The following is a 23,543-nucleotide window of genomic DNA, read 5'->3' as shown; positions in this document are numbered from 1 at the left end:
TTACCTTCTTCTTTTTAACAGTTGAGTATAGAAATAACTCTAAAATGTACCATATAATATTTAACTAGTCCCCTGTTGATGAACATATAACATGTCCAATATTTTGCTATTAGGAAGAATTCCACAAGGACTACTCTTGTATGTTTATCAATTTACACATGAGCAAGTCTATCTGTAAGATAATTTCCTGTAAGGGGAAGCGCTGGGTCAAAGTCAAATGGTATGTGCATTTGTAATTTAAAAAATGTTCCATTACAGAGTTTTTCAAGCATTACAAAAGGAAAGAGACTAATATAATGAACCCCTACACACCCGTCACACAGCTTCCAGTTGCCAATAATCCATGGTTGATATTATTTCATATATATATATATATATATATATATATATATATATATATAGGCCCTATTCAATCCCCCCACCTCAAATTATTTTGCAACGATTTCAGACATAATGTTATCTCATTGGTAAATATTTTGGCATTATTTCTGAAAGCTAAGGGCTTTAAGAATGTGTGTGTGTGTGTGCCATTTCATCATCACACCTAAAATAAATTCATAATAACTTATCAATGTCATCCACTATCTTGTTAGTGTCACACTTCCCCAAACCATCTCATGAAAATTTATTTCTGAAATGGTGTGTTCTTTGTTTCAGAATCTATTCAAGTCCACCCTATTCGTTGCAGCTAGTTAAGTCTTCTGGTTCCCCCCTCACCCCCAGCTCTCCCTCTCTCTCTGTCTCTGGAAGATCATTCTGTAACTTGCAACTATACAGACAACAAAGCTAGATAACTGTCAGAGGGAAAAGGCTTGTCTATGCACACTTTGCTCAAGATACTGGCCTGCTTTGACTATCATTGGGAGTGCAGGTCTGGGGCCCACACTTCTGTCCTTGGTGAGAACCTGTCAGGTTCAGGGAGGAATGGGGGAAGGAAGGCTGGGTTCCCCACATCCCGTTCTGACTGGGCTCACTGCTGTGGCCACTCTCAGCGCTCTGGAGGGCGATGGAGTGAGGGGCATTTCCTGCCCTGCACTCTACTCGCATGGCTTTGCCATCTGACAGACTCCAGGTCGAATCCCAACCAGGTCAAATCCCAACCGGCATAATTATTCTCAGGAGGCCTTGAGCAAATCTGAGCTGAAGTTTCCTCACCTTAAAACTCGGGTATTAATCCTTATCTTCAAGGGGTGAGACTCAAACGATAGAACATGGAGAGCTAGAGCTCAATGAGTGTAGCTAACAGGACTCGCAAGTTCTGTGATTCCATGATGGAGACCCACAGAGAGTCTCAAATACCCCCAGACATTGAGCGTCAACCAAGAGAAAAGAATCAAATAGCTCTTCTTTCTCTGAGGCCCACTGATTGTTAATTATAACATGCCCTCCCACGGCACTCCCGCTCTCCCTCTGCCGTCCTCTCCTCCGCTCATCTTCCCGGCAGTCGTCAGGGGAGGCTGCCACCCACTCGAGAGCAAACATTTCTATCCTGATGCCCGCTTTCCTGCGGGTTGAGGGGTGCCATCTGTCCCTACTAAGTGTGGGCTTCAGGCCCAGGGGCCAGGCTTTCAGTGTGGGAGGCACTCTCTGCAGCTCACCTTTGTTTGCTCGCCCCGAGGGAACAACAGAACGTCTGAACAGCCCCCTGGCCCCAGTCTAGCGGAACAAAGAACCTGGCATTATTCATTCGCTCTGGCCATCTGCTCGGCTCATTTCGGGACAGAGAGGGGTCTGCGGGGTAAGGCGAAAAAGCCCACGGTGCACATACATCCCAGGCCCTGGCCTCCTGACGCTGCAAGACCGGATCAGTGGTCCCGGGTCCGCACCCCAGCCCACCCCGACCCGTTCTCCGGCTTCGGCTGGCGTAGCGTTCCCCGGACCCGGGCGGAGAGTGCGGGCATAGGGAGACCCCTGCCACTCCGCCCCGGCGTGGAGAGACCCTGGGTGGTGGCCGCAGCGACCCGCGCACGGCCCTTGCCCTCAACTCGGGCCTATGAGCCCACGCCAGGCACGGAGCTCCGGTAACCCCCGCGCGTTAGAGACCCAGGGGGATCGGAGCCCAAAGCACACAAAGGGTTGGGGTCCGCTTGCGCCCCCGGCCACCGGGAGGCCGACGGGCGCCCACCCCCCCGCGCCCCCACGCCGCTGCCCGCGCGCCGAGCCCGCGCCGCCGGCGTCTCAGAGGCGTGCGTCTCCTTATATGGTCAGATGACACGCGGGGGTTCTCTCGGGCGGGAGCCGCGGCGCTCCACCCGGCCGGCCGCCCCGCCGCAGCCCCGCGCCGCCGCCGCCGCCGCCGCCGCCACCGCCCCGGGACGCCTGCCTGGTCCCCAGAGCCCGCCCGCGCCGCGCGGTGAGTGCCCTCCCCCCGCGCCTCCCGCGGGAAGCCGACGCCTTGGGGACTAGGGGCCTAGCCGCGGGAGAGCCGGGGAGACTGGAGCCGAGACGTGGGGGAGACCCGGGAGAGGCGAGCGGAGATGCGGGGGAGACCCCGGGAAAGGGGGACCGAGCCGACCCCGGGCGGAGGGGAGCAGAACCGTGCGGACGCCTGAGAGGGGGAGCCAGGCCTTGGAGGCGACCCGGAGACCGAGGAGCCGAGGTGCTGGGGGAGACCGGGGAGAGGGAAGCTGAGCCCTGGAGAGATCCGGGGAGAGGGGAGCGTAGCTGCGGGGTGACCCTGAGCAGAGGGGAGCAGAACGTGAGGACACCTGGGAGAGGGGAGCAGATCCGTGGGTTACCCAGGGAGAGGGGAGCGGAGCCGCGCGGGAGACCCTGAGAAAAGCCGGGCAAGGGGAGCAGAACTGTGGGGACATCAAGGAGAGGGGACCCGAGCCTTGGGGGAGACCCGGGCAGAGGGGAGCAGAACCGTGGGGACACCTGGGGGGAGGAGAACGGAGTCGCAGGGGAGACCCGGAGAAAGGCAGGGTAGAAGGGAGCAGAACTGTGAGGACACCTGGGAGAGGGGAGCGAGCCTTGGGGGAGCCCAAGAGAGGGGAGCTGAGCCTTGGGGACACTCGGAGAGAAGGGAGCCGAGCCTTAGGGGAGACCCCGGGGGAAGGGGAGCTGAACTGTGTTGGGGAGAGCCGGGGCGGGGGGGGGGGGCGCTGTAGGCAGGAGGGACCCACCGCCCCGTGTCCGGAGGGAAGACCGAAGTCCGAGTCCTGGCCAGGAGTGGCCAGTGGCCAGTCCTGGCCGCAGGGTGGGAGCAGGGTGACTGACACCCACGGGAGAGCCCTGGGCAAAGGCTGGCCGCAGGTCCGAGCGCGGAGAGGTGACAGCCCCTGCCCTGCCAGGGGGCCAGAACTCGGGAGTGTGAGCGAGTTGTCCCGTTGGCAAGCCCCACGGTTGCCATCCGCCTGTGGGGGTGACCCACGCATTTCCCTGCGGTCCAAAGGTGTGGAGCTCCCGATGTGGCCTCAGGCATTGACTCGGGTAGAACTTAAAATACTGAACCATCAGGTTAAAAAATGTGGGCTTATTTTAAATGAGAAAAATTCTGATTCTTAAGTGGTGTCCCAGGGTGATATTTTAGCATACCTGAAAATTTTGGGAAGAAAGTGTTCAGTGTGGTTTCCTATTTAAATTAAGAATCAATCATGCCTCTTTTCAGATCCCAGTTTGGGTTTCCATTGGAAATAGTCTAACCCAGTTTAAATGAAATGTATACAGCTGCCTTCCATGATGTGCACTTATGGTGTGCACTCCCTTGCACTTATTTTGGGAGGTAATAAATCACAGGTGGGGCTTATAATCAGGAGACCTGTGTTCGAAACACAAGGCCAATATACTTCTTGCAGCTCTGGCACCAAGTACTGGGGACATACCTGAATATTTCAAGGAGGCCTTCTGCTGCGTATTTTGACTCACAATTGCTTGTTAAACCACCTCCAGTACTGAAAAAAAGTCTGAGTTGCAGACAAACAAAGCCCTATAGGATACTGAAAAATAATTAGGCTGGACATCAGAAGGTCTGGGTTCTTTTTTTTTTTTTTAAGATTTATTTATTTATTTTTTTATTTGAGAGAGAGAGAGAACGAGGGGAGGGAGGGGCAGAAGGAAAGGGAGAGAATCTTAAGCAGACTCGCTGCTGAGTGAGGAGCCCAACATTGGGCTGCTCTCATGACCCATGAGATCATGACCTGAGCCGAAACCAACAGTCAGATGCTTAACTGTCTGAGCCATCCAGGCGCCCTAGGAGGCCTGGGTTCTATCCCTGTTCTGCATCTGAGGATGCATTACCCAGCCTCTGGGGCTAGAGTGGCTTCATTTGTCAACAAGGTGGCTGGAGTGGGTAAGCTTCTCTCTGCCTCAGATGCCATGAGATACAAAGTTCCTTGAGCTTGAGTGAACAAAAAGAAATATTGGATACTTCCTGTGTAGTTTTATTATGAGAATTCCAACAAAGCCCATTTATCATGTGGAATTATACTGAGAAGCCACTTCCTGAACATGGCTACCTTGGGCAAAATGACCAGGCTCTTCTCTAGTGACCAAGAGCCTAGTCTTCCAGGAGACCAAGCAGGCATTGTGACTTTGGGGTGAGTCACCAGGTACCTCTGTTGTCTTGAATTGTGGATTTCGACCTTGGCCCCTATGATGGTTAATTTTATGTCAACTTGACTGGGCCTCAGGATGTCTAGACAATTGTTCAGACATTACTTCTGGGTGTATCTGTGAGGGTGTTTCTGGATGAGACTAACATTTGAATCTGTAGACTGATTGCCCTTCTGAATATGGGTGAGCCTCATCCAATCTGTTGAAGACGTGACCATAAAGGCTGAGCAAGTGGGAATTCCTCTTGCCTGGGATATCAGTCTTTTACAGCCTTCAGACTCAGACTGAAGAGAAAACTAAGTTAAGAGTGCACTCCACCTGCCTAGCTGCAGAGCTGGGACATTGGTCCTTTCCAGCCTTTGGGCTCAAACTGAAACTCGGCTCTTCTTGGGTCTTGGGACTGCTGGCTTTTGAACTGTAACTTACCCCACTGGCTCTTCTGGTTCTCAGGCCTTCTGCAGATCTTGGGACTTATTAGCTTCCATAATAGTGTGAACCAATGCCTTGTAACAAATCTCTTTGTGTGTGTGTGTGTGTGTGTGTGTGTGTGTGTGTATGTATACCTATGTATATATCCTATTGGTTCTGTTTCTCTGGAGAACCTAATACAGTTCTCTAGTAACTTTGCTTAAAAATTCTCCTGCCAGCAGGGCACCTGGGTGGCTCAGTCAGTTAAGCATCTGACTCTTGGTTTCATTTCAGGTCATGATCTCAGGGTCGTGAATTCGAGCCCCGTGTCAGGCTCTGCACTCAGCACGGAGTCTGCTTGAGATTCTCCTCCTCTGCCCCTCCCCCTGCTCGCTCTCACTCTTTCTCTCTCTCTCAAATAAAATCTTTTTTTTTAAAGATTTTATTTATTTATTTGAGAGAGAGAATGAGACAGAGAGAGAGGGCATGAGAGGGGGGAGGGTCCGAGGGAGAAGCAGACGCCCTGCTGAGCAGGGAGCCCGATGCGGGACTCGATCCCGGGACTCCAGGATCATGACCTGAGCTGAAGGCAGTTGCTTAACCAACTGAGCCACCCAGGCGCCCATCTCTCAAATAAAATCTTAAAAAAAAAAAATTCTCCCACCAGCAATCTGTCTTGCTTTTTAAAGACTCCATGACTACTTGGCCACTGGTGGTGTTGCCTTTCCTCTTGCTGTAAAATACGGCCCCCCTCCTGGAGATCTAATGAGAGGCCTGGGGCAGCATCTGGGGCCTCAACCATTAGTTCAGTTGTTGTGAGTGATTCTCACTTGGACATCATGTGTCATCACACTCGTCCTTGGCCTTCGTAATCCGTGCGTTTCCTGCCCTGAGTCAGTCTGCGGCTTAAGGATCTTTAGGCTCGTGGTACTAAGTGAGGCAGGTGATGTCTGGGCCGGTAAGAGAAGAAGCTGCCCTGTTTTTGTGGGTAAAGAAAATGAATATCCCAGGGCATCCTTGAAGTCTGGAGATATTTAGGTTTACAGTCAAAAAGAAAATGGATCTGTCCGTGTTTGATGATACAACTTTTGGAACCAATGAGAATTAGCGAGCCAATGAAGAAGGAAGCCGGAGATGTGCAAGCCTGTCCTGACAGGATCCCGAAGCAGTGTGCTAAAGCAGCACCATGAAGGAACAGGACAGGTAGAAGGAAGAAGCCAGCCCGTCATGGACACACTGGGCGTCGCCATAGGAAGAGGCCGGTTGGGGCTCGTAGCAGATGGAAGGCCAGGCAGACAGAAAGTAAATAATGAGCTGCCTTTTGGAGACTGGGGGAGACTGATGAGAGAGAGTGAGCAGATTTCATTTTGTTCCTGTGGAAACAAAGCATAAATAATGTGTTCACATGTTCCCAGGAAGGTGGTGGTAGAGCTATGGGGGGGGGCTCCCCCAAAGCCCCCTCACTGGGGTGATTTATGAGCCTGAGTCAGCCTGCCATTCTAGCTGGCATAATTATGCTTGTCTTTTGTTGACTGAACTGACATGTTTTGAGATTAAATGACAAGATGGTATCTTAAAGGTGATTTAAATTCTTTGGGGCTAGAACTATTCTGGAACTCTTTTAGAGATTCTATGTTTTTGTCCAGCCGCCCACTATCTAAAACAGTACGTGGAGAATAGTGGTTACTCAATACATTCTTATTGACTGGTTTTAAAAGCTATAGGACATCAAACCAGTATCATCATTCTTGTATTCATGGACTTAAGGTCAGAAACTTTGCATTTATTATTTTCCCATTTCTTTTCATTATTCAGTATTCCAAAGATAATCTGGAAGATAGTGGTTTACCTTAGTCACGCATTGTCTCTCATACAAAATGTTCCCTTTTTTTCAAAGATTTATTTATTTATTTTAGAAAGGGGGGAGCCCAAGGGGGTGGGGGAAAGAAGGAGAGGGAGAGAGAGAACCCCTGAGCAGACTCCCCACTGAGCACAGAGCCCGACGACGCTGGGACTCCATCCCAGGACCTGGAGATCATGACCTTAGCTGAAATCAAGTGCAGGCCGCCCAACTGACCGAGCCACCCAGGCGCCCCTCAACACAGAATGTTTCATAAAACCATCAGAGACAAATCAAGATTTTTTTTTTAAGTTTTTGGAAGTTACCTGTTTCTATACCAAATTATAAAACATCCCTGACCCCTGCCCATATACGCTGAAAAGCCTCATTAAATTAATCCAGACGTTTATCACGTAGTAGTAGGCCTAGTCAATCTTACATTTTACCAAGCATCTAAAAATCAATTTCACGGCGCCTAGGTGGCTCAGTCAGTTAAGCGTCTGCCTTAGGCTCAGGTCATGATCTCAGGGTCCTGGGATCATTGAGTCCCGAGCCCCATGTTGGGCTCCTTACTCAGTGGGGAGTCTGCCTCTCCCTCTCCGTCTGCTTCTTCCCCCACTCATGCTCTCTCTCATGCTCTCTCTCAAATAAATAAATAAAATAAAATCAATTTCAAGTTGATTCTAAATACATACCTATATTCTTTAAAATAGCAAACTCCTTGAACTTGCACCTCTCTTTTGTTCACCGGAATTTTTATTTAAAAGAAACCGTTTAGCTAGACTAATAGAGTGTTAGAGGTGAACCCTGTTTGTGCGTCCATACGTCTATGCACAGGAAAGCAAAGTGTGTGTGCTACTCTCTGGCTACAGTTGCAGGGGTGAGAGCCCAAGCCCTTGGACAGAGGATGTTGGATTTATAGGCAAGCTGTGTCCCTGCAGAACATCCAGGGCCTTTCCTTGATATCTGGAGCCTGTCAGGGGATCTAGCACATTCTTCGCAGAGATGCGTGGAAGCATCTGGCTGGTTTTTGCTCCTTGACCTGACCAGGCCTCTCCTGGAGGTGCAGCTGTGTGTTCACAGGGGTGTAGACTCCAAACACAATAAGAAAGAGTCTACCCGCTGTGGAAGCAGCAGTTTATCTGGAAGGGGGAAAGAGGCCAGAGACACAGGAGAAGGAATGAAGCTCGGGGTCTGTTACATTAGAAATTTTAAGAGCGTTGGATGCCAAACCACATTACATTTCAGGTTTGGTATGCAAAGGGGATGGTTCACATAAAACATTCCTCATTTTCATTCTTGATTTTTGCCCACATGTTTGTACTCCCCATCCATTTGTCCATTCATTCCAACAGTATTTATCAAGCGGCTGACCCTGTGTTTATCACCTGATGGCAAGACCCCAGCAATATCCCTACCTTCACGGCGCTTATGGCTCAGAGGGGGACACAGGTGGTCACGGTGTCGCATGGTGGCATGAAAACATTGCATTTTTAAATACATTCTTTTTGAAAAGAGCCCACATGCAGCGGGCTGATTTTCTGAATTCTCTCCAAAAAGTCCTGACTGTTGATAAGCAATGGAATTTCCCACCGGGGTCATTTAAAGGTGGATGTGGTTTCAGCAGAGACTGACTTACTGACGCTGTTGCTCGTGTTGTGGGAAGGATTTGGGAATATTTGCAGATTTCTTTTTAAGAACTGACTACATTAGAAACGGTTGTAAAGCAGAGCTGATACAGAGAAATACTTGGGTCTTGAGGAGGAGGTGGAGGAAAATGGCATCTCTGGGGTCAGATCAAAGTCAGTATCTGAATGGAGCTTTGAAAACAATGCTTAAGGGAGACCTCTTTTGCAACTCAGGCCTTTTTAGGCAAGCCCCTGGGGCCCACCAGGCCTCCCTCTGGGAAGGACAGGCCAGGTACCTTGCACTCATGGGCTGGCCAGCCTCCTCCCTGTATACCCAAGACATCTCTCTGGTTAAAAAAAGGAAAGAAAAGAAAGTGCATGAGCTTCTGGCTCCTAGCATTCTTGTGTCTTTCTACCTTCTTTACCCTCCTTTCTTTCTCCTGCCTCTTTCCATCTCTCTACTTCTCCTTACTCTCTCCTTCCCCTTCCCATTCTCTGTGTTTCTCTTAGGTGTGCCCAGCTCTGACTCTTCCCCACCCCCTCCCCCCCTGCTTGAACTTTGTTTCACGGTTTTTAAATCTACAGATAAAACTAACCCTCATTTATAAGCCTGGGGACGTAAAATAATAATGTTGTCGGTAGGTGAGCCTGGGCATCACTGCTCCAGGGCCCCAGGAACCTTTCTTTCTCTACCTGCCCCAAAGCCGGGCCCTCGGGAGACCCCAACCCTGAGAAAGAGTCTGGTGCCTCCCCGCCTGCAACCCAGCCCTCGGTGCCCCGGGGCTCACCTCACCCAGAGCAGTTATCGGAGCCTGGAGCCACCCCTGCCCCCTACTAGCCAGCTTTGTCAAATATCCTACTTGCTCAGAGCCCAAGGGGGAATGACATCAGAGCCTGAGTTAGCCCTGGGCAGGGAGTTCAGGGAGGAGAACTCCAGAACACAGTCATTTGGACAACTCCAAATGGAGTTCAAGGAAATAGCAAGTCAGCAGCCACGCCTCGTGCTCAGGTGCCTCCTTGCATGCCGCAGCTCACTGCTCGGAGCACTTCTGGGTCCCACATGATGGACGGGACCCTGGGCTAACCTGTCAGGAGGATGCGGAGCTTCAGACAGGGGAGGCGATAGTACTCGAGCAGGTTGAATGAGAATCCTTACAGATCCAAGATGTCCTATTTTTATTTAAAGAAATGACTCAGAAGTAGACCCCGACACCCTGGAAACACGTTTAAAGAGTCACTGCCCTTGAGTTTTGTCCTTCTCACCCCCACGTGGCAAAATTGGGACTTCACCCAGTAAACTCTCAGCTGGGCCTCATGATGATACCCGTTGTCTACAGGGCAGAGCCAAGTTCACGGGCAAGAGTGCAGGCCCTCCTTTCTTTGACTACCTTCTCAGCTTCCTGTGCTGATCGGCCTCTGCTCCTCATCACGCCTCTGCCATCTGCCCGTCGGCCCGCAGGATCACCTGGCTTATCCTTGTTCAGTGCAGGGAGACATCTCTGGGGAGCCTGCCCTGCCTTCCCATGGGACCCTCTGTGTCTCTCTGTCAGTGCCCTGAGTGTGGAGCTTTATAATCTGTTTGATACACCATTGACCCTTGAGCAACAGGGGTTTGAACCACGCGGGTCCACTTACACACAGATTTTTTTTTTCCCCAGTAAACATAGTACACTACAGTAAATGTATTTTCTTTTCCTTGTGATTTTCTAAATGGCGTTTTCTTTTCTCTAGCTTACTTTATTGTAAGAATACAGTGTATAATACATATAATATACAAGTATGTGTTCATCGACTATTTGTATTGGCAAGACTTCCGGCCAACGGTAGGCTATTCGTAGTTAGGTTTTGGGGGAGCCAAAAGTTGTATGTGGATTTTTGATGGCTCAGGTGTTGGATTTTCAAGGGTCAACTGGCTATCGGTTTTCCTCCTAGACTACAAGTTCCTTCAGGGAGGGCCTGTATTGTGTTCATCTTTGTATCTCTAGCATTTTGCATACCATCTGACACACAGTTCCAGCTCAACTGATGCTTCTGGAATGAATAAATAATCAGGTGTTCTATAGGATTAAAAAATGCAAATTCATGGGGACCTTTTAATGTAGGACGATAGATATGTTTTTCCCATTAAAAAGAAGCTTAAGATTGATAATATAAGTTTAAATACACACTTTTTAAAAAAGAATATTCTATTTGGTAGCATCTACTTAAGAGAGACTTGGTGTTAAATACTTTGTGATAGAAGGGAAGCCCTTCGTTTTTTATTTTAGCTTTTGGTCTACTTCTTTTGACTTTCAGGGTCTGTGCTTCATGTAATTCTCTGGGAATCCTGAAGAGGACCTTCTCAGATCAAGTGTTATTCGGCCGTGTTCCTCCTCGGTGATGGGTGCTCATTTTACACCTTAACACATTGGTTTGACAGAAGTGCTCTCCTAACCCTTAGAATTGAAGTGACTTCTTAGAGAAGATAAGGAACCAGATGGGAGAGAACTCCACCGACAGGAGAATCTCTCCTTCAGTCCCTCTGGGCAGGTGGCCGCCGCTGCGCTAGTCCTGCAGGGAGGAGGCATCAGGGCTGACGACATTTGTCCCCAGAGAGCCTCCGTCGTACTTTGACTAGATGCAGGGGCTTCCTTCTTCTCAGAGTTTACTCCGTTAGATTATTTCTGTCCCAGTCCCGTGGAACTAGGGAGTTGAAAACATATCTGCCAGGTACACGAGCAACATCGTGATCATTACGTTGATGAAAAAAGTTCACCCGTTTCACTGGCTCAAGAACATAGAAATGATCTCTGAAGAGATGACTGGTATAGTCTGCATCCCGCCCCTAGCAGGATCTGTACTTTGAGCCCCCACGGAACCACTTTTTGACTTAGATTGCAAAAAAGATGGCTTTTCTGGGGAACGCTCAAGTGGATCTTCTTTTTTCACTAATATTCTTGGGCCCTGGTTTCTCCATCCATAAAACGAGGTAGTTGTAGATAATCTCAGGAATTGTTTCCAGCTTTTAAAATTCTACTTGATAGCTCTGTCTCCTTTTGTTGTTCATATTTCAAATTCTCAAATCATTATTCTTTTATTTTTGTGAGAAGAACAGGCAATCAGTGTCCAGTTCCCCACAGGTAAATGGCAGCCTTTATTGGAAAATGTATATGTTGGAAAGAGAGTTCTCAATTGTGATGACATAAACAATTGCCACTTTCAAGGACCAGTAACTAAGGAATTGCAGGAAAACACTGAATCTTCTGCCAACGTAACTGCCTCAACCCGAGGTGGCCTGAGTACAAAGGATATTTATACATTGGGTTTCAGAAGAATAATTCAAATGCACAAGAGCCTCATCTTGTAATGTTATCACAAGAATTGTCCAGACAATGTTTTCTTTAACTCCAGGAAGAGCAATTTAGAAGGCTAGATCCTGCCACATGGGTCCAGCTGCATGTTTAATACTCTTGGAAAAAATTGTTCTATAAACACAGAAATCACCAAGTACAGAGGCTTGAAGGATATTTCTTTCTTTGCTTACCGTTTTCAGGACCTTGTATACACAAGAGCACAAAATTAATAAACACTATCAAATTTGCTGTTACCATAAACCAGGCAGCAATATTTTATTTACACCACAGGCTATCCTGGAATTTCACTCTTACCTGGTTTGAAAGCACTGAACATCGAACCAAGTGTAATTAGAGTTCGCAAAACATGGCTCAGAGTTACATAGTCAGTCTCCCTAGTGAACAATTTGTAAAACTTTTTACTTTTAGCAAATTAAATATTGCCACTTGAGAACATATTCCTGAAGAAGACTGAGTCCGTGTTTTTAACACCCCGGGGGCACATCTGCACACCAAGTACGCCCATGACCTCGTTCGTTTCAGCAAGTTTGTATGGGGACAGCACTTGAGGCTGAGAACCCACCTCCCTCCACCCCCTCCTCATCCCCCACCCCACCCCTGCACACTCTATGCGCACCCTGGAAAAAGTGCAGGGTGACTGGCACGGAGATGCATTCCTGTTCCTCTCTGAAAGGCTTGAGGGGCTGCCTGGAGAGCCATTGACCATGGTCACTGCCTTTCCCACTGCGTGATGATCTGTTTTTGGGAGCCAGGCTTTCCCTTTATCCTGTTATCTGGATACCTGCGCAGCAGAAGGATAATTCCCCAGGGACATAGGGCAGTTTTTCTAGTGCAAGGGCAGATTGTGCTTCCCAATGTCACATCAAGGTCAAGGGGAATGTTCTTTTGGCCTCTCAGGTTTACCAACTCCGACACCCCCTCCTTCTGGACACTGTGGTTTCTTACTCTTCAAATTTATGCATCATAAAGGGAAAATCGTGGAAAATCTTTTTATAGAAATGAACATATTGTTTCTATCCCAGCCTGTCTATTTTGGGGGCAGCGAGAAAGGGAAGATGTAAGGCAGCATCACGTTTGAAGCGGACACACAGCCCTGCCAGGATGAGAGCTCTAATGCTGGCTCACCCTGGATCCAGAGCCCACATACCTTTCTGTGACAGGGTCAACAGTAGGGACTTTGAAGGAAGTGAAATGCATTCAAACAACAAAACTGCCCCCAGGCTTTTTTTTTTTTTTTTTGTAAGTATTGCTGAAAATCACAACTGTTAAAAGGGTGAGTTTCAGGGGCACCTGGGTGGCCCAGTCGGTTAAGCGTCTGCCTTCCGCTCAGGTCATGATCCCAGGGTCCTGGGATCGAGTCCCGCATCGGGCTCCCTGCTCCGCAGGGTGTCTGCTTCTCTCCCTCTCTCTCTCTCTGCCTCTCCCCCCAGCTCATGTTCTCGCTCACTCTGCTCTCTCTCTCTCTCTCTCTCTCTCAAATAAATAAATAAATAATCTTAAAAAGGGGGAGGTTTCAGTTCTTCACCCAGAAGGGATCCCATCCCTTGGCTAAAGGTGACAACAGACAGCAGGACGACATCGCAAGTGTGCTCACAGGAACCTGCTCTTTCTCTTCTTGTTGACAGGCTGTTGAAGAGCCGGGCGTCACGATGACTGAGCGCTTTGACTGCCACCATTGCGAAGAATCTCTCTTCGGCAAGAAGTATATCCTGAGAGAGGAGAGCCCCTACTGCGTGGCATGCTTTGAGGCCCTCTTTGCCAACACTTGCGAGGAGTGTGGGAAGCCCATCGGCTGTGACTGCAAGGTACCCCTGGGCCTCCCCCAGGTAGCGCCCGCTACTCCGGGATCCCTCAGTGCTCCCCAGAAACCACGGATTTTTGTGTGGTTTGTGCCGAAGCTCTGACCCTTAGTGCCTATTTAATTCCATCTCTTGAGCCCCCTCTGATGGGCTTCTCCCCTCCGGCCAAGAAGTTTTTCGGAGCCTCCTCCTTCCACTCCCAATTCCGTAGCACTTGGAGAGTGCATTTCCAGGACATTCACGCTGTGTCCTGAGCACACTGCTTAGGTTGTGGCTATTGGTGTCCTGATCGAACACCACCCCCACCCCACCCCCGCCCGCCGCCTCCCAGTACTGTGGCTTTCTAGAGGGCGACGCCGTCTCACTCATGTTTGCCCCGTGCTGACTCAGGAGCAGCAGGTGCCCCTGAGTCAATAATGGGTGAGTGAATGTGCACATGAGTGACCCGGAACAGATTCCCCGATAAATGGGCAGGTAAAGCGCTAACTTCATTGGAGCATTAGGGGCTCTCTTCTCAGTGGGAGAAGATCAGGATTGGTAGCGTTTCTTTTTCAAGGGGAAAGGCTCATGCCTAAGGGACCAGCTTTCCCTCTGTGGATGGCAACAACAGATTCAGAGGAGGCTGCGGGCCATTCGTGCTGACTGGCCGGGGTTGAGTGCTGAGGACCCTGGCCTGCGCTTCTCAGCACATCTTAGTCCAACGTGGACCACCCGGAAGTCCACCTGGAGGTGCGCCCATGTTGCTAAGATCTCTGATATCTTCACCTGCTAACCAGTTGCTAAGACACACTTGATAAGACTTTAAGGGGCTGCCCTCCTCGGAGCCACAGAATTGGTACACACTGGGGTCCCTTGGGGAGCTCCAAAGGAATCCCCAGCTGAATGGACTTCAAGGCGATTCGGGGCATCTTGGTATCCCTTTGCCGTTCTCTTCCCGTGCACTCTGCGGGGAGCTTTGCTGCTCTCTTCGTGGTCATGAACATCTGTACGTAGCTGCTGCCCGACCGGGTCAGGCCGTGCCTGCATCGGGCAGTTGTGACCCAGCCAGCACGCGGGTGTGACATTTTCTTTCCTCTGTCACGTCATTCCCAGGAAGGGCCGGAAGTGGAGGGCCGCACCATCAGTTTCTGCTGCTGGGTATTTGGTGACAGTTGGGTCATAACTTCCATCCTGTGTGGAGGGCAGCCTTGGCCCCAAGCAGAGACAAAGGCTCGGCAGCCTGGGCCACTTAAAACCAGGCCACAGCCACATAACTTTTGGCCACGGAATCAGAGAGCCCTGCCTAAAAGAACCCGAGCAGCTGCAGTCCTACGTAAACTTCAGAATGTGCGGAGGTGGGGCTGCCCTGAGCAAAAAGTGGCTGATCTGGCTTGTCTAAAAAGCGAGATACTGTCCGGTCTCTAGCGCTGTCTGATGTAGGTCTCACTGTCCCTCGTGGGTTCTTAGAAGGCTCTTGGTCCCTGTTCCTTTATTTCTGAGGCCAGGCATAAATGCTCTGACCCCAAACTGCCCGGTTCTAGTCCTGGCTCTGTGTCTCACTAGCTGTGTAAGCTTGCGCTGATTACTTGACCCCTCTGTGCGCATCTTCCCCTTTATGAAATGCAGATAAAACAGGTGCCAACGTGATGAAGTTGTTACCGCAGGTGGATCCCAAGCCTCAGCATTCCGAATAGCAGCCGGTGGTCTCATAAACTCCATTTGACTACTTCCCTATTCTTTCTGCAACACGTTCCCTCCACACACCCCCTGGGAGCTTCGCCCTCCCTCTAGGTCAGTTTGCATTATGGGAACATCAATAAAAATGTCTGGTTTGAAGAAGAACCAAGAGACAGAGGGGAAAAAAGTGATCTCTTTTAAAAATTTAACCTGGAATGGGCTTAAGTAGGTGAAAAGCTCAGATATTATTTGGACAAAGAATAACCCTGGTTTAGAGGACACGTTTTGGATATTTGGGGCTAGTCATCCTTGACCGGTGGCTAAAGTAAAAACAAAAGAGCAGTCCCTTCTCATTTCTCCAATACGATTTAGTGCAAAGACCCTTAAAACTAGTTACCCTTCGGCACACACTTGATGAGCAGATAAACAAGAATCCCCCAAACGGGGCCAAAATCAACAAGACTGCTACAAAGCTAGGCATTAATCATGTTGAACTTTTCAACCCCGATTCACGTGTTACTATACGTGGAGTTATGCCATGTGGCTTTCTGCATTGTGGAAGGAAAAGGGATGCTTCCTTGAAGTTCGCCTTGGCTCTTTGGGGCTCTTGTATATTTGGAATGGTTTGCTTGACCGTCAGAAGTCATTATGTCATTGACTTTGGGGAGGAAGCAATGATAGGAAAAACATTCCTGTTATTTCAGGAAGTAAAGCCCAAAGTCCTGGCAGGTAGGGCACTCGATAGAACCACTTGAGCTGGCAGATCTGGTGGCCCTTCCCTGGGCTTAAAATAGAGGCACCAGGAGCCCCACGCAGCTTCTCCTCTGAAGGACACATGAGTGTGTATAGACTTAAAATCTTGGCACGCCAGTGGGAATCAGGCTCATTTTGCGGGTATTGACTTTTATGTGATATAGTTGGGACTTCAGGACCTGTTTCGGTAGTTAGCTCACATAGGTTTGAAAACGTTTCTATGCACTTAGTTGTATTTGCTATTTCTGTTTAGTTACTCTGGGGAGATGTTGTGCTCTCAAAGGGGAGAAATCATTCATTTTAGGACCAGTGGAATAGGTGAGAACAGGTAATGCAAATAAACTTTCATGCTCCTCTCACATTACCCTGTTCCTGAAATTTTTCTTGGACGTCTGTGGATACTAGCAAAGAAAATTTTTGGCCCGATGACAGATATTTTTGGATGGCTCTACTTATGTTCTGGGCTTCAAAAAAATCAAGAAACTAAGGAAAATGTAGGTGGGGCCCCTAACTCAAGACAGCTGCTACTACTGTGCACTTCACAAATCAGGGACTTGAACAAACTCTGGGCTGCATGGCTAGCTCAGTGTGTTTCTAGAACATACTTTCCAGCTTCTGAGTAATTAAGTGGGAAATATCGCTAGCTCAGTGTGTTTCTAGGACATACTTTCCAGCTTCTGAGTAATTAAGTGGGAAACATCGAAATGATAATCAGTTTGGCACAAGCCCACCCACCAAACTGTAAGTTTCTCAGCGAACGTCTGTAAAGTTCTCAAGGATCAGAAAATCTCTGGGGTCCTTGGACTGAAGACAGCCAGGGGACTGAAAGGGGAGGCAGAGGCTCTTACCCCAACACGTGAAATCTAGCTGTCTCTGCTATACTTCTCGAAGTCTCCTGACCACGGCCGATGGCCGGTTTAGGAGGCATGAGGCCCGATTGGAAACACCTGTGGGTCCTGCCCTCGGGCAGGACTCGGGCCTCCCCCGCCCCGCCTCTGGGCCGTTGTGGGAAAGGCTACTATTCCAGACACGTTCCAGACCCGTCCTCACAGTCCAACTCCCACACCCCGCACTTTTTTATTTGTGGAGGTGATTTTTAAGTGCTTAGTGAGTGAAGCATCTTTTTAGAGTTTCCAAGTAATTTGTCTGCAGTGTTTGTAATGAGCACTGAAAATATGTCTATTTATGTGCACATCCTCCCGTAAGAGAAAAATCTGTTTCTAGAGGGAAATGAAGGCAGCAGGATCCTCAGAGCTGGGAACGAGGCCCACCAAGTGGGTCACGCAGGAAGGACTTCTCAGGCCCTGAGAAAAAAAAGGGGGGCACGCCACACTCAGCAGCGACACCTCCCCCTGCCAGGGTGGGCCTCGAGCCACACATGCCTGGGTCCACCTTCTGTCAGCTGAGGCGTGGAGACATTTATGTCGCCTATAAGTCTCTGTTTCCACGTCTGGAACGGGGGTGGCCTGCCTCGCGACTGTCGAGGGAATTAAGGTGAGTTACCACGTTTGGGACACCTGAGACGGGGCGCCACAGGGCGAGCGGTGTCTTTTCTGCCACCATCCGTTCTTCGGGACCTTTGTTCTTAAGTATTTGAAGGAACATGAGGTTGAAAACATGATACCCTGGCAGTCTCAAAGCATCGGATATCTGTTCAAAGTGCAGAGCGTGAAGGGCTCTGAGAATCTATTTATCAAGTGAAATCGCGGGGATTTGAGGAGGGGTGGGTTTGGGAAATTCACATCTGAACTTCCCCCAGCCCAGGAGGGGTGGCCCCAGCACCAGCCTCAGTCTGAGCAGCCCTGCTGCCCGCCCCCGCCCTGGGGCCATCTTCAGCTAGCTGAGGGCTCGAGGGTCCCGCCAGCCACCTGCTTGTCCCCCTGGCTCAGCTGGAGTCTCAGTGAGGGCAAGTTCGGAGCCAGGCAACGAGGTTTTCCCATATTAGGAATGTTTCTGAAGTGGAAAAATAATGAGATCTGAAAGGAAGTGTTCGGGCCTAATCTTACATTGTTTATCAACATTTTACTGCAATTTATGACATTTCCATGAGCACAAAATTAGCCTTGGTATGTTTTCTGGGATGTGTAAAAGAGCTATCCTTTCTTTCTCTCTCTCTTTCTCTTTCCTTCTCCTTCACTCCCTCTAGAGGACTTTAAAACCACGATGTTTCAAGGACATTTTGAGGTTCTTCAATGTCAGTGAGTCTATACTTCTTAAACTTGTACCTCCAGCATTGAAACTGTGGCCTTTGGGGACCGCGCGGTGTACTCGATACATAACAGAATTAAGCCAGATGCACTAGTTGGTCCTAAGAACGAAAACTAACCATCTCTCTGGAGCTGTGCACGCAAGAAAGGAGAAGGGCCTCCAGGTACCAAGACTTTGGGAGAAGGATTCAGTGTGACGTGAAGCTCGGGGCCAGGCACGCAGGTGTGGTCTGCTGTAATAGCCTCGGGGCCTTTGGGTGGGTAGTTGCCAGCCCACCTCTCAGCTCCGGGGACTCCTGTCCCTAAAATCCTGCCCCACGCCGAGACTCAGAGGAGAATGTCATCTTGGCCAGAAGCCTCGGCGTGCCCTCAGAAAGCCGAACTGGCAGGGTTTAGTTACCGTCCTCTTGCCATAAAGTCTTTTCTCACTTCCTCTCTATTGTGGGCTTTCTTAAGAAGTGAGTCCAAGAGGAAGCTGGGACATGAATTTATTAGCTTAACTCCGACTTCCAAAGAGAGCACAAGCTGGGAGCCCAAGAAAGAATTACAGGGAAACCTGATAGCGGAATGAGTTAGGTAAGGCTTTCCATGCAGGATTTTGAGAAAGCTGTTGACACAGGCGCGTGGCCGCGGTGGGCTCACTGGGGGCGGGCAATGACCGCCCCCCCCCCAGCCGGGGCAGCTCTCAGAGCAGGTGGCATGCAGGCTGGGCCTTACAGCTGAGCAGGGTTCTGCCAGTCGGAGAGCCGGGGCAGGGCCTTCCAGGGCCAGGCCCGACGTGGGCTGGGGCGCAGAGGTGTGACGGGCTGGGCCCTGGGCTTTGGAAGGTCCGGAGGGCTCACGTTGATGCCTGAGGTCTAGTGAAGCCACGTGGCTGGTACCCCGAGCAGGGAGGAGCACATTCTGGTGCCATGACTGCCAGCACACCAGCTTCACCTGTAGCTGCCGTGCACTCAGGTTCACTGGAGGAAGAATGGGTGTCTGTGGTGCTTCCGACCCATGAGAACATTGAAACGAGTTTTCTGCGGCTGTCCATGCACGCCGACCACTCCGCCATTCCTTCCTCCCATCTGGGGCCTCGCGAAGCGGGGTGGAGACCATGGTGACGTCTTGGCTTTGCTGTCATGATGTCACCCGTAGAGGTTTCTCCCTCAGTTTTTTGAAGATCAGCCCGGGAAGTCAAGTTTCCTTGAACCCGTATTTCCTTTCCTTCTTGTCTCACTAACACGCTGTGTAGCCCTTCTGTCGATGCCGATGTCCTGGGCAGAGCCCACATGCAGTGCGAGGCCTGGGACTGCCTCCCCTCGGTCCTCAAGCCCTCCCTGGGCTTCTCTTCTCAGCCAGGCTTTGGGCGAGTCATGGAGCATGGAAAATGCTTGCAGCTTTTCCACAGGGGCAGTCCTGCCGAGGCGTCTGGTCTGCACAGAGGGCACCCACCTAACATCTGCAAAGGCTTTTCTGCCTGCTGTGTAATAGTCAAAACCTAGTTTTTTAGTTGCACTGAAATACACATAAGCTGAAATATACCATCTTCGCCCTTTCGAAGAGTGCAGGTCAGTAGCGCCACATGCATTCACATTGTTGTGCGGCCAACCTCCCGGACTCTTCATCTTGCAAAATTTGAGACTCTGTCCCCAGGAAATACTAATTCCCCATCCCCCTCCCCCAGCCTCTGGCTCCCACCACTCTACTTCCTGTCTCTGCTTTGGACCACTAGGTACCCTCGTCCAAGTGAACTCATACAGTATTTGTCCTTTTGCATCTGGCTTATTTCACTGAGCGTAATGTCCTCAGGGCTCCTGCACGTTGTAGCACGTGTCAGAATTTCCTTTCCTTTTTGAGGCTGCATAATATTCCCTTGTGTGTACATACCAGATTTTTCTTTTTTTTTTTTTTAAGGTTTTATTTATTTATTTGACAGAGAGACACAGCGAGAGAGGGAACACAAGCAGGGAGAGTGGGAGAGGGAGAAACAGGCTTCCTGCTGAGCAGGGACTCTGATGAGGGACTCGATTCCAGGACCCTGGGATCATGACCTGAGCCAAAGGCAGACGCTTAGTGCCTGAGCCACCCAGGCGCCCCATACCACATTTTTCTTATCCGTGCATCCGTTGATGGACACTTGGGTTGCTTCCACTTTTTTTGGTGCTGGTGGATAATGCTGCTATGGATACAGGTATACAAATTCCTGCCTTCGATTCTTTTTGCATATATCCAGATGTGGAATTGCTGGATCCTATGGTAATCCGATTTTTAAGTTTTTGAGGAACTGCCAATACTGTTTTCCATAACAAAAAAAATGTTAAATGCATTTATTCTGATTCCATTATCACACTGATCATGGTCAAAAACTCCCAACTCTTAAATGAGGCTGACTCCCCTTCTTATCTGACAGGGCTTTAATGGCTTGTTTGACTTTATTCAGTCTCAACAAAGTGCTGAGCTGCATTCATTTACGTACAAAATGTGGCATTATTTCTGAATGTTTTCAGTGGATATGTACAGATCTCATCAAGGGTACAGTTTTTGAAAGCAAAGAGTAAGGCAGGCTCGACCAGGAGTTTACCTGGAATAGCTCACTGCAAATAGCTTCTGAATCAGAGGGGACATGAGCTTGAACCTTGCTTGGCTCAGCTATGTGCGTGCCCGCGTGTGACTGTGGGCACGTTACTGAGCTTCCGTAATAATACTTACCTTGCAGGGCTGCGCGGTGCCCGAACTCACAACCTGGCAATGAATATCATGATTGGTATCCCAGAAAGAGAAAAATAATGATTTCTTCCTGAAAACCACAGGCTTCACAGTTTATGATGAGTTTGTCTATATAGTCGCTAACTCAAATTATAGCGGTTTCTACTTTGTTTCATTTGTCAAAATAACCGGTCAGGCACGGGTGTTTTTTCTCCCCTCCCATTTCAATAGTTCATGCCCTCTCTGCTGCCTTCAGGATCATCTTAACCTCCTCCCTCCCGCCCCAGCCTGGACTTGGATTCCCCCGCCGGGCCCTGGGCTGTCCCTCCTGCCTGACCACACCTCTGCCAGGGACCCCTCTCTCTCACACCTCTGCTGTGCTCATGCTCTGTCTCTGCCTGAAAAGTCCCTCTCCGGCCCCTCTGCCCACCTCCCTGCTGTCCAGGGACTGTCCACACCAGAAGTCTCTCCTGACCCCTTCCCTCCAGCTGAAACCAGAGCCCTGTCCCTGTCCTCTCTGAAATGCCCTGTGCTCTGAGCCCTGTGCTCTGTTTCTCTCTCACCTGTTGCCAATGAGAAGCATTAATGAATTGCATGTTCTGTGTTCCTCTTCCTTACAGGTCACACCTAAGGGAAACCCATGTGTTTTCGGAAAACATCTCTTTCTCACACACAGACACACACACACACACCCCACCCCACCCCACTCCCATCTAAATGGTCGCTCCAAAATGCAGCCAGAGGATAGCAGCCCAGCCCTCCTCATTTCACCAGCAAGGTCACGGTCCAGGCACGCCCACAGGCCCCGGCCCCACTCTGCTCCCTGTTTGCCCTGGGATGTGTAGGACTCCCCTGGGCTGTGGGTCAGGCACAGCAGCTGCGGCCCCCGCCCCGACCCACTCACTGTGACGCATGCTCTGGGTCTGCAGGACTTGTCCTACAAGGACCGACACTGGCATGAGGCCTGTTTCCACTGCTCACGGTGCAAGAGCTCGCTGGTGGACAAGCCCTTCGCTGCCAAGGAGGACCAGCTGCTGTGCACAGGCTGCTACTCCCACGAGTACTCGTCCAAGTGCCAGGAATGCAAGAAGACCATCATGCCAGGTCAGGACGCGCCCTTCCCCCCGCGGCGCCGCAGAGCACGCTTGCGCTTTTCTTCCCTTCCACTTGCTGAATCCGTGCTCGATGGGCTATTTCAGCAAATGGGCATTGTGCCCGCTGCGCGGCTGGCGCTGGGCTGGGAACCGGGGGGTTAAGGAGTCGTGAGGGGAGAGGCACACCCCGTCCCTTGTCCTCCTGGACTCCGTGTCCTAGACAGACGTTCATTCTCAGCAGACCCAGACTTGATCACAGCTGGGTCAAGTGTTAAGACGAGTAATAAGGTGACTTGCTGGTATGGGGGAGGATGGGATGGTGTCCCTTGTTTCTTGGGCAAAGTTGGTTCTGTTTTGTGGGAGAGAGGAAGCTCTTATTTTTAAAACACTGAGTGAACAAAAGTATATAGAATTTTTAAATACGGCATTCAGAAAAGTCTTGCTAGGCACATCCAGAAATGAGGGCAAGGAGAGTAATCACCAGGAGAAGAGCCTGAGATTTGGACCGTGGGCCAGTGAAAGGTACGCATTTCGGCTGCACCTGGCTCACAGGCCACGGACGACCCGTGGTCCCTGTTGTCTGCGTGGCCAGTAAATCGTACCAGAGGGTAGATTTGCCGGAGTCAGCAAATGAAAATACGGACTCCTGGTTCAGTCTGAGTTGTAGGTAATTTTTTAGTCTCTGGGCCACGTGGGACGTCTTAAAGTTGGCGTCCCTACCAGAGAGTCCTAGGAACGCAGGGGAGAACTCTGTGCCGTGCACGTCTGCCCGGGGAGGGGGGGTGGCCCTCACAGAAGGCAGCCTCGCATGAAGCAGCTGCCAGTCCCCTGGAATCCAGTCACGTGGCTGGGACCCAGCCTGCTGTGAGTAAATGGAGGGTTTGGAGAGAAGCGGCCCCGAGGCCCCCCGTCGGCAGGCGTTGGCAGAGCTTCTCCCGAATCAGGCTCAGGGTGGCAGGAGGGGCGCCAGTCAGGCCCGGCCTTCCAGCTGCCGAGAAGCTCCGACCCAGCTGGCCGATGCACCCGTCGCCCAGGAGGGTGCCCACCTTCAAGACAGCCGCTGAGGATGCAGCGTGGAAGCATCCTTCATCCCAGGGAGGTTTAGAATTAAGGGCAGACATAGGAAGAAATCTAATGCACAGTAATAATGTGTTCAATCTGACGAAGTAGGTATGAAGGTTTAAAAAAAGTGGTGTAAAGAGTAAATTAAAGTGCACGTGATTGAGGCTTGTGATTTCAAATGGGAATTTCCTTAATTTATCACCTGTTGTGATGTTCAGGGTATCTTACGTTTCGTCATATTCACAAGCTTAATTCGTTTCAACAATCACTTAAGGACTTGAAGTTTGGTTTATTGGTTGAGGTTTTTAAAAGGGATATGAAGTATGTTAAGCGTTTAAGTATAGTTTTAAAGGAGTTGAGGTCTGGGGGAGCCTGAGTGGCTCAGTCGGTTGAGCATCTGACTCTGGATTTGGGCTCAGGTCATGATCTCAGGGTGGTGAGATCGAGCCCCATGTGGGGCTCCACACTGGGCATGGAGCCTGCTTGAGATTCTCTGTC

At 50.2% G+C, this 23,543-nt stretch overlaps 1 protein-coding gene and 1 long non-coding RNA gene across 6 annotated transcripts in view; one reads left to right on the top strand and one right to left on the bottom strand.

Annotated features, from left to right (window-relative positions):
* The window catches only part of FHL2 (four and a half LIM domains 2), a 65,439-nt gene that overhangs the window by 29,703 nt on the left and 12,193 nt on the right, over positions 1–23,543 (top strand). The window contains exons 2-4 of one of the 5 annotated variants that reach the window (XM_073897920.1): positions 10,726–10,813; positions 13,409–13,588; positions 21,819–21,993. In XM_073897920.1, coding sequence (XP_073754021.1) covers positions 13,433–13,588; positions 21,819–21,993 — 331 coding nt within the window. In that variant the 5' untranslated portion in view covers positions 10,726–10,813; positions 13,409–13,432. Of the gene's footprint in view, positions 1–2,221; positions 2,354–2,415; positions 2,600–10,725; positions 10,814–13,408; positions 13,589–21,818; positions 21,994–23,543 lie in introns of those variants that run through there. The other 4 variants (XM_025869084.2, XM_025869085.2, XM_025869086.2 and 1 more) reach the window with 4 other exon arrangements.
* LOC141373633 (uncharacterized) lies at positions 20,121–21,911 on the bottom strand. The gene is made up of 4 exons (XR_012379892.1): positions 21,794–21,911; positions 21,453–21,516; positions 20,893–20,925; positions 20,121–20,476 (listed from the first exon to the last, which is right to left on the bottom strand). It is a non-coding gene; the product is annotated as an uncharacterized lncRNA (long non-coding RNA).

This window comes from Callorhinus ursinus, unplaced genomic scaffold (genome assembly GCF_003265705.2).
Source record: "Callorhinus ursinus isolate GAN/ISIS: 27379988/994484 unplaced genomic scaffold, GSC_fseal_2.0 scaffold10, whole genome shotgun sequence".
NCBI classification, from domain to species: Eukaryota; Metazoa; Chordata; class Mammalia; order Carnivora; family Otariidae; genus Callorhinus; species Callorhinus ursinus.
The sequence above is the reverse complement of the archived record's forward strand: the minus strand, read 5'-3'. Positions and strand labels throughout refer to the sequence as shown.